The 18,198-nt window shown below is 34.5% G+C and overlaps 1 protein-coding gene across 1 annotated transcript in view; it reads right to left on the reverse strand.

The window, feature by feature from the left end:
• CADM2 (cell adhesion molecule 2) overlaps positions 1-18,198 on the reverse strand; it is a 244,731-nt gene that overhangs the window by 153,944 nt on the left and 72,589 nt on the right. The window contains exons 3-4 of the mRNA XM_055314056.1: positions 17,294-17,446; positions 14,504-14,641 (exon numbers count right to left, since the gene is read on the reverse strand). Coding sequence (XP_055170031.1) covers positions 14,504-14,641; positions 17,294-17,446 — 291 coding nt within the window. The remainder of the gene's footprint in view (positions 1-14,503; positions 14,642-17,293; positions 17,447-18,198) is intronic.

The raw sequence follows: 18,198 nt of genomic DNA on the forward strand, positions 1-18,198 counted from the left end.
GTATTTTATGGTGGATCAGATGATAATTTTAGGGAATTATTCTGAATCCATATTAATGGTACTTAAATGATTTGACCTACTTACCTGAAAGTAGGTCATCTTGTCATAGAGAAGAGAAAATGTGGGCACTATATGAGATAACTTTATGTCAAAAATTTGAAACAACCATTTTGATCTACAGCCACTGTGATCTACAGCAGTATTTTTGGATATGTTGTGTAATTACTGTTACACAACTGGATATATTGTGTAATTACTGTTTAAAAGAAGTTCTATAGATCAAATTTTCTAAAACTACACCATTTTTAGAAGATAGCCAACTCCCTATTACTTTGTTAGATTGACATAAAGTAACTATGCCTGGTTAACTCATTCAGTAACTTATATGCATATTTTATTTTTTTAAAGATTTATTTGTTTTAGAGAGAGAGAGAAAGAGAGTGCACAAGAGAGAATGTGAGGGGAAGGAACAGAGGAAAAAGGAGAAAGAAACAAACTTAAGCAGACTCTGCACTGAGCACAGAGCTCAGGCAGGCCTTCATCTCATGACACAACCTGAGCTGAAACCAAGAGTCCATTGCTTAACTGACTGTGCCACCCAGGTGCCCCTTAGATGTGTGTTTTAATATCAATTTATCTTGAAAGGAATGTCAGTACTTTATTTTTTTCTCTTAAGATTAAGCGTTCAAAAGTATTTTACAAAGCATCTTTCTTTAATATTCAAGGTAAGTATTTTGTTTCTGCTTTAAACTTTTTCCAGAAGAAAAATATTGAGGTCACATCTTATATGATAGAGCATTAAGTCTGATTAACCATTTTCATTTGTTCACTGGAGAAAACTTCAAAACAAATTCATGAGGCAAATCTCTTTTTTTGCCTATGAGTGTTCCTTCCTACAACTCCAACTGGAAGGGGACAGATTTCTTCTCATAGTATTCCACATTTATTAGAGGTGCCATGGCCATCCTGTTTTTTAAAGCTATGGTTCTACCATTAGCCAGTACACAAAATAACCATTTTATTTGGCAAGGAATTTTACTGAAACTCAGTTCTTGTTAATAGATTTCAAAAGTTTAAAAAAGTGTAGTAATATTTTTGGATAACTGATGAAGAGGAGATACTTTGCTTATCTAAATATTCTAAAACCTCTCTTTCAGTTTATTCAGCCAGGTGAAATGTTATTCTTTGATCAGGTGTCTCTTCAGTGTCTGCATTGAAAGGTACTATGAGTATATGCTGTATGGATCTTGTAATATGTACCCTGACACCATTAAATACATACACATTTGTCTGAAACACGTGGATTCAGAGAGGAATTCTCTTTGTCTTTTGACGCTCAGCACCAGAAAATGTTAGACCTATTTCATACACTGTTTTGTGGACATAATAATTAATTGATCATGTCTCTTTCTTTGTAGTCAATAAAAGTACTAACAAAAAAAAAACGTTTGTGACTCATCATTGGCAAATGTGAAAGACTTAATGAATAGGATTTTCTTGCTTATCTCACTTCAAGTTTTATCTTGTTTTCTTTACTAATTTTGAGGTTGTTCCAAATTCAGCATCATTACCTTTTATGTTAATCCATGGGTTTTTTTTTCCTGTATTAATGCAAATACTTCTAGCACATTATGAGTTGTAAGAGTTACTCTCCTTCAAAAAAACCAAAAAACGAAAAATTGGACGTAGTTCAATCATTGATGGCTCAGAAACAGTCAAATGTCTATTAGGATTTAAAACCTTAGAAGAACATTAAGAACTATATTGCGGAGTCTAGTAAAACAATCAGTAAGGAGTAGAACCTTCTCCTTTGAAAATTATTGAGGTAAAGTCTTAGATCACTTTCACTCAAGTGACTAGTTCTATATTTAATTCTACATTTATATTTATTCAATTCTATATTTAGTTTCCTGTACCTCAGAAGGATATTCAGAACTAGTTTGCTTTGCTTAGGACAGCATCCAGTAAAAATGAGTCACCACCTCTAAAAATTATTATGGTAAAGTCTGAGACCACTTTAACACAAGTGATTCATTTATTCTCTAGATTAAAACTTTGAGCATTTACCACATGCTTGACACCATGTCAGATTCCATATATAAAAAGTTGGGTGAGGAAATAAACTCCAGCCCAGTGAAGTGGACAGATATGTAAATATATTATTTAAATATTCTTAAAACTATTGGTATGTTCAAAATAATAGAGTATAACAGTTTAAGAACTAACAATACCAGATCTTTTCTCTGATCTTAACCCTATCAGATATATCTTTTGAAAGGAGTATAAGAGATAGACTATCTTGGAGAAAAGTGGATACTTAGAAAATTAGTTAATAATTGTTGTGAGAACCAAGATAGAGATTAATTTGTATTCAAGAATATCTTCTTTATACTATTATCACTTTCTTTGAATAATCAGCAGCAATATTAATATTACTTATTTCTACAATACTAATACAATAGACTAACTTACAGCATTTGCCAGTTTCAACAAAGTCTTCCTCTTTCTGACTTACACAACATGATAATGAGCTTTGAGGTATATACTGCATGGTTTGTGAAATTTATCTTGGGAAATTTGGAGTTAGTTTTCACACTACCTATTATTCATAAATACAAAACTCAAAAAAAGTGATAGGAAGGGGAAGAATAGCAGCCTTTTGCAAATCTAATCCCAGACCACAACGTTTCAGTAGAGACTCCTTAATATTTTATATCTAATGGAATTAGAGTCATAAAATCTAAAAATTTTATCAGAATGTGAACATAAGTTATCCTCTATAGTACCTATACTTATTGAATGTGAATTCATAGTGTTTGCCATAACCAGGTTGGCCTTTTAGTGTTAAATTCCTCTCCTATGTAATTTCTTTTGTAGGCATTCTTTGCCTATAATTGTCATGTTCTGTAGCACATGACTTGAACCAGGTATAATTAAATCTGAAGAGGTACCTAAGCCCAGGGTGACTAATCTCCAGGGTGGCAAGCATGAGGTTTTATCCCCAAGCAGAAATAATGTAATCAAACTAGTTTCCGATTCTCTATCACATCTTAACACGATTTAAAACCTTGAAGAATTCAAAGAAATTGAAGTTAAAAACACGTGTTTGAGCATGTATGCACACATATATCCCACAGCTAGTATGAGGAAAGCCATGATTTAGCCAATCGAATGAGAGAATACAATTCATGAGGTGGAGGAAAGGTGTGTCAAATAAAGGAAGAAGCAGATAGCCGATGGCAATAATAGACTGAAAGGAGCTAAGTAACTATGAAGCCAGTCAATCAGTGACCTCTTTATATCCAGGGAACAACTTTTATGGCTATAACTAGGTTCCCTCATGTTCCTTTCACTTGGCCATGGTCAGAAAAACCTTACAATAATTGCTCTTCACTTGAGAGTAGGTTGAGTGAACATCAGTGTCACTAACCAAAAATCTGGACAGGAGAAATCAACTTTCACTTATAGCACTTTTAAGAACAGATTTTATATTTTGTGCACTCTGGGTTTTTTTCTATTTTTAGGCTAAATCAAAAGATTACGCCACCTGACTTACAAAACAAAACAAAACAAAAAAGACAAAACTACCTGACTCTAAGTTTGATGCCTCAGAGTACTCACTATATTTGTATAGATTTTAATACCCTTTCTCATATTGAAGACTGAAAGATTTATTCTATTTTATATTTTAAAAGGTGATTTATTATAGGACCCAAAAGATGATAAAAGATGGCAGAAAAAAATTAAGGTCTCAGGTCTCTGAGATCACCATCTGAGCTGAAACCAAGAGTCAGACACTTAACCGACGGAGCCATCCAGATGCCCCAGTCTGTTCTTAATTAATTAAAGTTAGGCATATTCTGTCAGGTAAGCATTCATTTCCTTCGTCTAGTTAGTGGTTTCATCCATGTCAGCCTGTGTAAGTTGTGGGCAGTTGTCAATTTGTTACTGTTTTTCTTTGAAGTGTATTTCTTCATTTCTTCCTATTATCCCTCTCCTCAAAAACTAAAGACAATGTTGGTCTAAACTCTGAATAAGTGAGCAGTTCCTGTCTTGGAAAAGTACAAAAGCTAGTGATGGATCATCAAAGACCTGGAATGAGACACATTAAACGTAAATAAATAATCTTTATCTGATGCAGTTCTATTGTTTTATCACCTTTTTCTACTCTTATTGACTACTGTTGATTGCTGCTTCTTTTCTTTTAATTAGAATTATATTTACTCTGTATTTGCCTTTTGTTTCTTCTCTTCACTATCTTTTTTAGGCATAGCAATCCTTAAGGCAGCCCAAGGGTGGGAGTTCAGTTATATTTAACTATAGAGAAAAGAGAAGAAGAAGGGAGATCAACAATATAATTTTTAAAAAGACTAATTAAAGGGGCACCTGGGTGACTCAATTGGTTAAGACCCAGGTCTTGTTTTCAGCTTAGGTCATGATTTCTCAATGGTGCCTAGGAGAATTAGGCATAATTCTACTAACATGACAAAAGATTGCACCCATATCCGTTCTCTACCAAATCTCACCATTGAGCTCTACGCTGGGCTCTACACTCAGGGGGAGTCTGCTTTTCTCTCCGTCTCCCCCTCTCCTCTACCCCTCCCGCAACTTGCATGATCTCTCTCTAAAACAAATAAATCCTAAAAAAAGACTAATTAAAAACTAACCAAATTAAAACATCAAATTATTAAATCATTTATTAAAATTCATACATGACTTTTTATATAAAGTTCATGAAGAATAACATAATTAAAAATAGCCTATAATTACCAGGAAAAGGGAATTTATGGAATAGTTTTATCTCTAGAGGCAAGAAATAAATTTTGACATAAAATGGTCAAAAAAAAGAAATGTAATTTTTTTTTCTGTGAAAAAATAGCAGGAAATGAGAGATAGAATAGTTTATAAGGATAAATAAAGGAATGAAATGATATATTAGAATAATTTATGAGTTTACATTCTAAAAAGACATGAATATAAAAAAGAAATCAGGGGCACTCGGGTGGTTCAGAAGCATCTGCCTTCAGCTCAGGTCATGATCCCAGGGTCCTGGGATGGAGCCCCATGTGGTGGGGCTCCCTGCTCAGTGGGGAGTCTGCTTCTCCTTCTCCCTCTGCCCCTCCACCCCTTTTGTGCTCTCTGTTTCTCTGTTTTTCAAATAAATAATAAAATATTAAAAAAAAATCGAGGACAATTTCCAGAATATCAGCATAGGGGACTCTGCAGACTCCTCCAGTGAAACAACTAGAACTGGTGAAAATTATTTAAATATACATATACGTATGTTCTCTAAAAATCATCTAATAGTATACAGCAACTTATGAAACAATTATTCAAGAAAATCAATTAAATCTTAGTAAGAACAAATAGAGCTTGTAGTATTTAAGACATGACCTGTTCCCTACCTTCACCCCACCTCCAACTCAGCACAAGGGAAGCTTGCCTCCTAATGAATGTTGCCCAGATGGTGGGACCCATCCTCCCCACCAGCTCACTTTCAAAGGCTATCGTATTTTCTCAGCAGAGCCAGGTGTTCCCCTCATTCCTGCTGTCAGTTGCAGGGGCCCAATTCCAAGGGAGTGTGGCTGAGGCTCTCTTTTTCTACCCAGTCTGAATTCAGGCCAAGAATACAAAGACCATCATGGCTCTTGCCCCAGTTCACTCATAAAGTGGACATTTCAAGCCAGAGAAACAAGGGGAGAAAAGCAGGGCTGCCACCACTCCCCCAGCACCCTGCTTATAAAGAGTGACATAGTGTCACTTTGAAAGAAGTAAAACATTCTATCAAAGTGAGTATGGATACATTTCACTCTTCTTCCTGTACATCCTCTTAAATTCATTCTATCACCTTAAAACAAACAAGCAAACAGACACAATTAAAATGCATCACCATTAAATAAAGTATTACTTATTTAAAGTTGGCAGGGAAGAATACCAAAAAAGAGAAAGTTGTATCAAGAGAGAACTCCAGACCTTTTCAGGGTCTCACCCACTGTTTAGCAAAGCAAGCACTGATAAGTGTATCTGGGTGAGGAAACTGAGCCTGAGACAAGAACCATCTAAAAGGATTAGAGGAAATAGCACATGATGCTCACATAGTGGGGAATAGTGTTGTGACCAATCTGATTGAAAACAATAATTCCTAGCATAAATACTGCTCTGGTCTTGCCTAAGAAATTTTTTAAAGACTCTGAAAGGATTAAACCCTTTCTAAGTAACTTGACCAGAAGGAAGCATAATAATACTGACAGAGATATGAGAATATTCAGCATCAAAAAGGCAAATTTCACAAAGTCTGGAATCCAATAAAAAACTGCATTCAAAGAAGCAGAAAAATGTTATCTATAATGAGATCAATCAATCAATCAATCAATCAAACCTGACCTTGAAATAATAGAGCTAAGAGAAATAAAAGATAAGGGCATTGAAAATACATTCAAAACCTAAAGATATGAAATTTATGCAAATAATTTTTTGTGATCTTGGGTTAGGCAAAAATGTCATCCATAAAATATGAAATTATGATTTATAAAAGTAAAAAATAATAATAAAAAGGTCAGGCTTTATGAAGTAGTACTTCATAAAATTGTTTGGAAGTGTCTTTAAAAATTGAATATAGGTCTGCCATATGACCCATTCATTCTGGCCCTAGTCATTGCCAAGAGAGATGAAAGCATATCTACATATAAAGACTTACACACAATGTTCATAACTACTTAGTTGTTATAGCCTCATACCATAAAAAACTCAAATATCTATCACCAGATAAATGGATATACAAATTATAGTACAGATCCATACAATAGAATATCAGCGATAAACAGGAATAACTTTTACATATGCAACAACAGGGATAAATCTGAAAATACACTGAGAAAATCAAAAGAAAAGAAATATTAACTGAGTCTATTTATATAGAATTCTAGAAAATGCAAACTAATCTGCAATGATATAGAACAGAGGTTATGATTTGAGCATGAAATGAGGAGTGGGGAGAGAAGTTTAAGAGGGAAGGGGTTTTTTTTAAAGATATGAGGAAAGGATTATAAAGGAGTATAAACAAATGTTTCAATGATGCATTTGTTCATTATCTTGATTGATGAGGTTTCATCAGTATATACAAATATGAAAATCTACCAAACTGTCCAGTTCAGATATGTGTATATTGTTTTCTATTATATCTCAATAAAGCTGTTTTTAAAAAAAAATTAAAAAGAAAGTTTCTCAAAGTTTTGGGGGATAATTTACTATCATTAACCATTCATGATCACATGAAAGCTGCTTTCTCTATTTCCATAAGATATCTCATGTATATCATGGTGTGGCCTGCAGCATCTTGAGGTAATACACTTAAAATCATTCAAAAAATTTTAGATTGTCCATGTTGTCACACACAGAGACACACACACACGACATACAGGTACTGTTAATGCTGTTTTCTTTTCTCATCTAATACGTGTCCAGCATGATCCAGATTTAAATGACTAGGACACTTCCAAAGTGGTGCGTATAAACAAAGAACATGAAAAATCATTGATTTATGGGGTACAAGTTTAACTATTGATACTTTTGGTTAATCCTTATCATCTATGACACAGGGGCGTTAAACACAGGGGACACAAGTTTTTCCTTTTTATTTTCTTCTTCAGGGAATTTACAATCCCTTTTTTGCATATTAGTATTTCTCTCATTCAAATCAAATTTATGTAAAACTGATGTTAAACGAAGCATTAGACTGAATCTAGTTTTGCAACACCAAACAGAATATGTAAATTAAATAAATAATCTACCATGTTTCAAAGTGCATTTCATAGAATTCAGTGCAAAACAACATAAAAGCATGAAAGAAAAAACAATTAGGTGGTCAAAGAATACTGTTAGGATGTCAGCTAAAGGAATTTTTGCACAAATTCTCAGAAATGTTAAAATGCTAGAGTATATTTTGACTTAGTTTTACACAATCTCTTTGTAAGAACAGACTCCTAATGTACACGGAATATTAAGCCTTATTTTCTGAATTTAGTCAATTAGAACCCTTCCTTTGTTTCCTCAAATATTTACTAATACTTGGCTTAGTGGTCTCTAATTCTGTGCATTCTCAAAAATAGTGAGCTAAGGATCACTAGGAATAGGCATTTTTAAACTAGTACCTCAGATGATTCTTTTTTTTTTTTTAAGATTTTATTTATTTATTCAGGAGAGACACACAGAGAGAGAGGCAGAGACCGAGGCAGAGGGAGAAGCAGGCTCCACGCAGAGAGCCTGATGCGGGACTCGATCTCGGGACTCCAGGATCACGCCCTGGGTCAAAGGCAGGCGCTAAACTGCTGAGCCACCCAGGGATCCCCACCTCAGGTGATTCTAATCCAAGCTGTCTAATGGCCACTTTTTGAGAAACACAGCATTTGGAAATTCACTCTCATGCTTCCAAATGCTGAAAAAATTATTTACTACATAGTCTACAGTAAAATTACACTACATTTAGCCAACCTGAAAATGAGCTGTTGCATTATTTTTGATTGGTGTGATAGTGTGTGTCAAAACCCCTGTTCACATGGGGAGATACAGCTTAAGTCAACTTAAGCCTGATGGTCAACATTTGACACACACGATGTATAATAAGTAAATAACACTTGTAGAATACAGGCAGTACCATTAGGTAGCAACAAGCTTCAGTGACTCGCCACAAAGTCAGGCTCTGCTGCATATGTATGTCCTTCATAGCATAATTCTGAAGGGAGGAGGAAGCACTGCACACATGAAAAGCGATGACTGTTTTAAAGGCTAAAACTGAAAACGTCCCTCATTGTGAGATGATAAACCTTTTATGGTCAGAATACCTTCCCTAGACATAGGTCACCTAACTCCAAAAACCTATTAAGCTTAACTTCTAGATTCTGTATAATTACTTCAACTTCAATATTTTAAATAAACATTATTACATATTTCTGAACTAATTCTTCCTAACGCCTCTTTTATTTCCATATGTCATTATTAAACTCACTCAAAGTTATATTGTCTTTCAGCTTTCTTTTTGTTTCATCTCTCAGAACTATTCACCAGGTTCCTCTAAAATTTGGCTTTTTCACATCCATCTTCTTTTTTAAAAATTCCATTTTATTCCCACTAAAAATTCCATTTTACCATTAAGTCAGAGCCTAATTAGTTCATACTTGAAATGTCCCTTAAATATTCTTCCAGCCTTCAGCTTTCTCCCCAGACTCAAGTGCTAGGTCTTAGAATATTCAAGTTCAGTCTTTGCCAGATGTATGACCATAAGAAATTATTCTGCTTCTTTAGATCTGTTTTCTGTTGTTACAAAACAAATTATCATAAGCTTAATGGCTTAAAGCAATGCACATAATCTCTATGGATTAGGAGTACAGAGAAGGCTTGTCCTGGTCCTCTTGTCAGTATCACATTTATTAACCCATAATTTCTATGGATTAGGAGTCCAGAAGGCTTGTCCTGGTCTTCTTGTCAATATCACCAGACTGAAGTTAGGGTGTTGGCTGGGGCTGTGATTCCCATCTGAGTTTTAGGGTCTTCTTCAAGCTCACTGGTTGTTCATAAATTTATTTCCTTGAGGCTACATGTCTGAGGTCCCCCCTTGTTCACTAGCTGTCACTCAGGAACTGCTTCCAGCAACCAGATATCCCTCACAGCTCTTTGCCACAGACTCCCTATAGGCAAGGGAGTCTGTGGCAAACAGGGATTGCAAGATTACTGTTTACTTCCTTTCAGGCTGGGAGGAGAGTGTCTCTCTGACACTTCATTCCTTTATAAAGATCTCACCTCATTATATCAGGTTAGCCCTTGAGAATCATCCTTTGATGAACTCAAGAGAGACACATAATTATATCTGCCAAGTCCTTTTTTGCGATATAAGGCAACATGATCAATGATGTGACATCACATGTGCTATACTCACAAGCCTGTCCTACCTTCAAGGGGAAGAGATCACACATGATGTGGGGCACTGAGAGTTGTCATGGAATTCAGTCTAACACTGAAATGTAAAAGCTGGGAAAGAAATCTGGAGATTTCCTGATAGTAACTGTTCAAACTACAAATTGATAATCTTATACATGAAATGAAAAATTAATGAAGTTTATAAAAGTTTGTAAGGTTCATAAAATATAAGTTCTCAGGGAACTAGCAAATTTCAAAAGGCAATGCTCATCTTTTTCCCAGACTAAATGTCAAATATTCAGACTTCCTTACAACACAGAAGATTAAAAGCTGCAGTGAAACCACCTATGGTTTTGAATAGAGAGCTATCCAGAAGCACCAAAAGGATTTCTGAGTTAGACTCATGGCAGGGGAAGAGGAAGGGACGGATAGATGAAAATTATGCTTCATTCTATTCTTTAAAGCTCATAGAAAAAAAAAGTTTCAACTATTGCCTACAGAATAAAATTCCAAACCCCTTACTATGGAATAAAAGATCCTTGAAGACTTAATTGGCCCTGGCTTTCCTGTTTGCCTTTCACATCTATATCACACAGAAAGTTCTATGGTTACTGCAAACATGCTTTTACTCTGCACAAATACATGGTTTATTTCCTTAGAATGCTCTACTACCTACTTGTACCCACAACCCATATGATGATTCAATTCATTGTTTAATATCCACTTATTTATTTAGCAGCTATTTACTGAGTGCCTATATCCATCAATCAATTGTTAAGTCTTAACATTTTCTCCCACAAACTAGGGCTGCTCCCTTCTTCTTCTTTTTCTTCTTCTTCTTCTTCTTCTTCTTCTTCTTCTTCTTCTTCTTCTTCTTCCTCCTCCTCCTCCTCCTTCTTCTTCTTTTCTTCTTCTTCTTCTTCTTCTTCTTCTTCTTCTTCTTCTTCTTCTTCTTCTTCTTTCTAGTACAAAATCTATAGCCAGATCATGTATCTATTACCATACCTGTAAATCTTATGTTTATATGTCTAGCCCCAAAATGTGAATTCCTGGAAGGAATTATTTTATTTGTTTATTTTTCTAAGACTAATTCAGGGATTGTTACAACGCATTAATTGTGGTTTGCTGAAGATAGTGATGGTAATAATAATAATAATAAGAGTAATAACAATAATATTAAAAATGTTTTTAGTGATTCCTCATACTGTGAAAACACTTTATACATATTGGCTCACACAAAATCCTTCCAACAGTGCTTTGAGGCAAACATTAGTTTTCTCATAGACTTGTGAGGACTATAAAGTTCAGACACAGAGACAAGACTTTTATATATTACTGCTGCTTCTTTTTTGATTTTAAGATTTTATTTATTTGACAGAGAGATAGAGAGAGCCACAGAGCACAAGTGGGAAAATGGCAGAGGGAGAGGGAGAAGCAGGCTTCCCACTGAGCAGGGAACCTGACACGGAACGGGGCTCAATACCAGGACTCCATGATCATGACCTTAGCTGAAGGCAGACATTTAACCAACTGAACCACTCAGGCGCCCCTGTTATGGATGCTTCTTAACTTTATGTTCTCTATACCAATGTAGTCCCCAAACAGGAATATCAGCATCATTCACACATGTGACACAGTGCTGACAATGTATGTTCTCATGCTCCAACCGAGACCTACTCCATCGTAAAATTTGGGGACAGAGCCCTATGATCCGAGATTTAACAGGCACTATAGGTGATGATACCTGCTAAAGTTTGAGAACCAGTGCTCTGGAATCTACTATGGAAATATCTTGGCAAAAAAAAAAAAAAAAAAAAAAAAAACTTGATCAGCTATGACTTTCAGACAACTTTTACCCAGAAATTTGGAAATTAAATTTATGTTAGGTAGTGATGAAGGAAAAAAGAAAAGCAGAAAAATGACTCATCCTGATATCATAAGTCACATGGAAGATCCATATACCCGTTATAGAGAGTCTCTGAAACTTAACACAATGTCACTATGCTGAACTGACCAACACTTAGCTAAAAGGTAAGGATGCTACACACAGCATATTTGCATATACACCTATAAAGATAGTTTAACACACTCAAAAAGTTCACCATATAACTGTGAAAACAAACTATATTAATATGAAAAAGAAGAATTATGAAATAGAAAAGCTATGTAGATCAATGCAAGTTTAGGGATAATGAGTGCTCTCTCAATGGCCACACACTGGAGAACACAGAAATAAAGGAGACCTCACTATTTCTGAATGGGGAGTACAGAACCATGAGCTGATTCTGTGTATGTTTTTTTGTCTTGATTTTTTTTTCTCTAATCTTTACTCAGATGATTTTCCAGTATGGTGTTTATAGGATCAAACCTTAATGTTTTTACCTAGGATATAATGGAATCTGTTTGGTACTCAGAGCAGAAGCCAAATTTGTGAAAAAGCAAGGTATATTCTGAAATATGAGTGCATTATAGATTTTCCATCAGGCTACAATGTTAAAAACTATCAATCAATATTAATGAAGTACCTAGTATGTTATTCTCTGACCTTCCTGGGAATATGAGACAAATTCTTGAAACACAAATAAAATGCTAAGAAATTGAGAGCAACTGACTACCAAACTATGTCAGAATTAATATGAATAATAAAACAAAAGAGAGTACTTAAGAAGAACATTCTAGCATAAACCATGTCTTTCACACAGAGAGACATATATGCTCTGCAAGAATTCACTGACTGGAGCTTTCTCATAGGCCAAGGAAGTTGGATTTGAAATTTATTTTACAGGTTAGGGCTTTTTTTTAAAGAGTTTATTTATTTATTTATGAAAGACCCAGAGAGAGAGAGAGACAGAGACACAGAGGGAGAAGCAGGCTCCATGTAAGGAGCCCAACATGAGACTTGTTCCCGGGACTCCAGGATCACACCCTGGGACTCCAGGATCACGCCCTGGGCTGAAGGCAGGCACTAAACCACTGAGCCACCCAGGGATCCCTTGGTTTGGGATTTTTTTTTTTTTTTTTTTGGTTAGGGCTTTTGATCAAAAGTGCTTAAATAGAAAAAAAAATGGCTGGATCAGATCCTTCTCATAGTATGGAAGCAGGGTAGAGGATCCAGTTAACAAAGATCCAACAAAGTCCAGACATGCCTAAATAAACACATCCTAAATGCAGAATTAGAATGGGTATTACTGAGCCCTGGCCATATATGTGATCAGATTATATACTAAACTAAAAGTTTAACTTAGCATAGCAACATGTCTAACATGTCTTGGGAGCTTGCATTTCTCCAAATTTTGTTTAATAACATGTATTTAATAGAAGACCTACAACAAAAGTGGTGATTAAGGATAAATTACAGGTTAAGTCCTTGTTTGCAGAAAAATACACAGTAATTAAAATAGAAAAGAGAATAATTAGATTACAAACATATAATTTCTTAGTAACAGAAGGAATCCTATATCATATTATCTATATAATATAATTCTATACTGTATTATCATTTCTGTTGGGCCTATATATACCCATTAGTAAGAATTATTGTGAATCTAAAATAAGATATCTGAATTAAAAATTAAAATGATTAGAATGGTTTGCATAAACCTATCCCCTAGCAGGTTACCTTAAGAATAACACATCATTACCATGTATATAGGAAACATTTTTAACAATCATCATGACCAATTGTTGGATTTTAATGTGCATGTGACATCAGGTCCAAGATACACATATGTGAAGTTAAAAAAATGAAAAATCCAAACCAAACAAACTACTAACCTCACTAGGCATTTCGCCTATGAACTTATTTCCCACCTACAGGTTATGTGTGTGTGTGTGTGTGTGTGTGTGTGTGTGTGTTTATATTTAAGTATACGAAGTAACAGCAGAGCTATACTTCGTATTTAAACTACTGTGCATTTGTACTGAGATGAATACATTTTTTGCCCTCTGAGAACTACGGGGAATCAGATTCATTGATGTGGAGCCAATTTTGTTCTTAGGACTTTATAATTCCAGAAACCAACAAATTGAAGACACAATTCATGGAATTTGTCTGTAATCCAAATACGAGAGGAGTTTGGAAACAATTATACCTAACCTGTACTTCGTGTTCACTCTGGCCAAGCATAAATCTATGTGTTTTTTATACAATAACTCATTTATTTCTCCAATGTTTCCATGAGGTATATGATATTTTTGATTTGTTATACATAAGGGGATAATGGGGCACACAGGGATTACATTAATATACCTTATGGGATTACCTAATTTAAGAAATAGGTAAATGGTTTAAATTATACTTAATAAGAAAGTGACTGTGGTTTTAAAAAGAAATGCCCTGGGCAACCCAGGTGGCTCAGTGGTTTAGCGCCGCCTTCGGCCCAGGGCGGGATCCTGGAGACCCGGGATCGAATCCCACGTGCAGCTTCCTGCATGGGGTCTGCTTCTCCCTCTGCGGGTCTCTCTCTCTCTCTTTCTCTCTCTCTCATGAATAAATAAATAAAATCTATAAAAAGAAATTCCCTGCATCTCAAACTTTATACCAGCTTCAGCACATTAATTTTGACTTGGGAAAACTTTCCCCATTCTTTACCTTTAATCTCTTTGTCATTTTTGAACCATCTTATATCAGCTGCAGGTTTACTACCAGATGTTTTACAAGTCAGTTGCATCAAGTCTCCCTCCATAACTGGTGATGAAAATCCACTAATTTGAGGCTTCTCAGGAACACCTGAAATTTAAGAAAATGGCATGGACATCAATCACCAGGGCTGATTCATTCTGATGACTATTACTTTCACAAAGCTAAATAAACGGGTTCTTAACTGACAACATTTTCAATCAAAATACTAAAGTTTTATATAATAAACTACTTAAAATATCTATATAATGTACATATTAAAAAGTTCTGTATATATATTGTGTATACACACACACACAGACAGAGACGTATACATATGTATATTCAAAAGTCCTCCTTATCTGCAGGAGATACAGTGCAAGACTCACAGTGGATGCTTGAAATTGTGGATAGCACATAAAACTATCTATACTATGTTTTTCTCCTATCTATATATACCTAAAATAAAGGTTAATTTGTAAATCAGGCCTAGTAAAAGATTAACAATGATAACTAATAATAAAATGGAATAATTACAACAATATTTCATAATAAAGTTTATATGAAAGCAGTCTCTCTCAAAATATTGTACTGTACTCACCCTTATTCTTGGGAGAATATAAGATAAAATGCCTGACTGATAGGAAGAAGTAAGGTGAATGACATAAACATTGCAATGCAACATTTAGGCTACTATTGGCCTGACAATAAGTCAGAAGGAGGATCATTTGCTTCCAGACCACAGTTGATCATGGGTAACTTCAAGTGTGGAAGGTGAAATTGTAGATGGGGGTGGAGTGGGGAACTACTGTAAATACGTATATGTGTATGTGTATTATCCAGAAGGCATTTAAAATGCATTTAGTTCAAAGAAGCTTTTAAAATCTTACCTGCAATGTACATCTTAGAAACAGCCATTCAATATATCTTAACATTTATCAGTATAAGGATTTAAGAAGGTAGATTATTTACAATGGGGAAAAATCCACAAAGCACATTTCTTTATTCTTTAGCAAATTGTGGTTTAACCAAAATAGCACTTTGCATTTCTGATTTTATAATTCTCAAAGCTTAAAAATATATTATTATCTTATAATACTTTGTTCTAGAAATGCAATTTAAAATAAGAGATTCACCAATAATTGCAACAATACTTCTGGGATTCTTCTAAAGAATGTCTTGATATCATTTGTATTAGAAATTCAATAGTAGTTTTGTGAAGCATGATGCATATTATGTTTAATGGTTAATACTAACCACTAGTACATTTTCTAGTCCAAATCATCCAATAACTAAGCAGATAATTAATATGCAAGGATAGCACATGGGTGATTTAAATAATAGGACATTACATTTTTCTTGGACAATAATATTCTCTCGTCACAGTAGAAGTTTATTAAAATTTCTTCTAAAATTATTCAAATTTCTTCTAAAATTATTCAATAATAATCTCCTGAAAGATTCTTTATTGTACCATTCAATTTGAAGAGAAAAAAAATGTAGGAATATTGGAAAGCACCAATAAGAGAAATACAAATTAATACAAGAAAAACAATGATAAATGACAGGTCAACATGGTCTGATTAGTTGGATTTTTTTTTCCATTCACATTCATATTGTTTTTTTTCTTTTTTTAAATCTATGCCATTTAATAAACTGAGATCATCCAGTTGTCTGTTCTTGGGGTCTCGAGGTGGCTCTCTACAGAACAATACATTAACCTTAGGCACTTGTTATCTCAAAATATTCCATTTTAGTGGATATATTTTGTCTGTAGCAGCAAATATGTGGGAAGATTTTTATAAAATAGTCCCAGTGGGATTTGCAAAGAAACATATTTCATATCATATGTACAAAACCAATTCACTAGCTGGATTAACTTTAATATTCCTACTGAACAGAACAGCATGCATTAGTTCTTTTATATGCAATGTTATGCCTTTATCTATCAAAAAGGAAGGCAAGCTAGGGGCAAAAAAAAAAATCAATCTTTTAAATTCCTCTAACTTGTTCTGTAGGCAGGTGTGTTTCAATGAACTGCAGCAATTTCAGCTGATTGGGCCACTGACTTCTGCAGAATCACAGAGAGCTCTCAGCTGCAACTAGATTTCCTTGGAATCTCTAAGAATGCAATGTCTTTTTGTATCACTTTTAACCTTTGGGGAAAAGGCCCAGTATTTAGAAAGCAAAACCACAAAGAAGCTACAAGTTGCATGGAGAGTGACATTATGTACTTCAATTAAGAATCTAGAAAACCTACAAAATTAAAAGATAAAAAGACACAGAAATGTCAGGGTCACTTAAATGCACTAATAGACACAAAGAAATCATAATTGAAAGCCTTAAGATATCAGAAAAGGCCCCCAGTCAGATGACCTATATAATAAAATGGAGGACCACCCCATAGACACATTAAATTGATTATACTAATTATTTTATTACTTTATAAAAGGATCACCATATATACTATAGAGATGATTTGGCAGAAAGGAATTTGGTTGAAAATCGAGAAAGTTGGTGTCTGTTGCTGGTCAAGAAACAAATGGCTGTGTGCCCTTGAGATGTCATACAAATCCATACACCTCCCTTGGTATATTTCTAAAATGGGGAAAGTGACTAAGTGGTTTTTTTAAATGCCTTTTGTTATAATGTAGCAGACAAGGGATTAAACTAGATCTATTAATATGATCCTCAAAACACATATTTGAATTGAATCATGTTGCTTCAGTTTGTGATCACATCGTGTTAGTTCCTTGTACTTACCCAGAACAGTGAGATAGGCCTTGGAGGTTTTGACAGGCATTGTGAATAAAGAACAGGTGTACTGTCCTTCATCAGAGAGAGACACATCACTGACGCTGATACTCAATTCATGCCAGGAAGCTCGAACCAGCTCAATCCTGTTGTCCCTCAAAGCTGAAAAGAGAAAATATTGACAAATGCAAATAACAACATTAGAAAAAGTCAGTACTACTAAATATTTTTAGTGCAACACAAGAAACATTGTCTTTGGCCATACATCTAAATCTTATTTCCTAATACAGCTTAAAGGAAGGTTTAAATATGAAATATTTTATCAGATTTTTAAAAAATCAAAGTAGAATCTGTTCCTTAATGTTCTCAGAAATAACTTTTTAATTAAATGATTGCATCTAGTATAACACTTTAGATGAGGTAGATGTTGGTGGTGATAAAAATGACTTTCTTCCACAGGCTTTCATGGAATGCCAGTACCAAAATACACTATAAACAGAAGGTTTCACTTTTATGCACGGATAAATTTGGGAAAATTATGATTGCTGTGTTCCTCCCGAGAGACTAACAATGACCATTAGCATATAAAAAGCACATTCTCTGCAGTAGAGACACTTGTTGAACTTCCTTTAAACCCAAACTGACTTTCAGCTGAAAAACACCTGTAAAGTACTGAATGTTTAAATTTGCTCTGATTGATTGGAACCTCTTGTGTATCATTGGTTATATACTTTTATTTTATTTTATTTTATTTGGTTATATACTTTTAGTATAGCCTTTGGTTCATACCACATTTTTTATCACAGAACTTTTTTTTTTTCCACAAAAGATCTCTCAGCACACTCCCCTTGATTCATTTTTGGAAAAATATTTAAAAAGTTTAAATATCATTGTATTTCCTACTAAGTACAGCT

This window comes from Nyctereutes procyonoides, unplaced genomic scaffold, assembly GCF_905146905.1.
Source record: "Nyctereutes procyonoides isolate TBG_1078 unplaced genomic scaffold, NYPRO_anot_genome, whole genome shotgun sequence".
In the NCBI taxonomy this organism is placed as follows: Eukaryota; Metazoa; Chordata; class Mammalia; order Carnivora; family Canidae; genus Nyctereutes; species Nyctereutes procyonoides.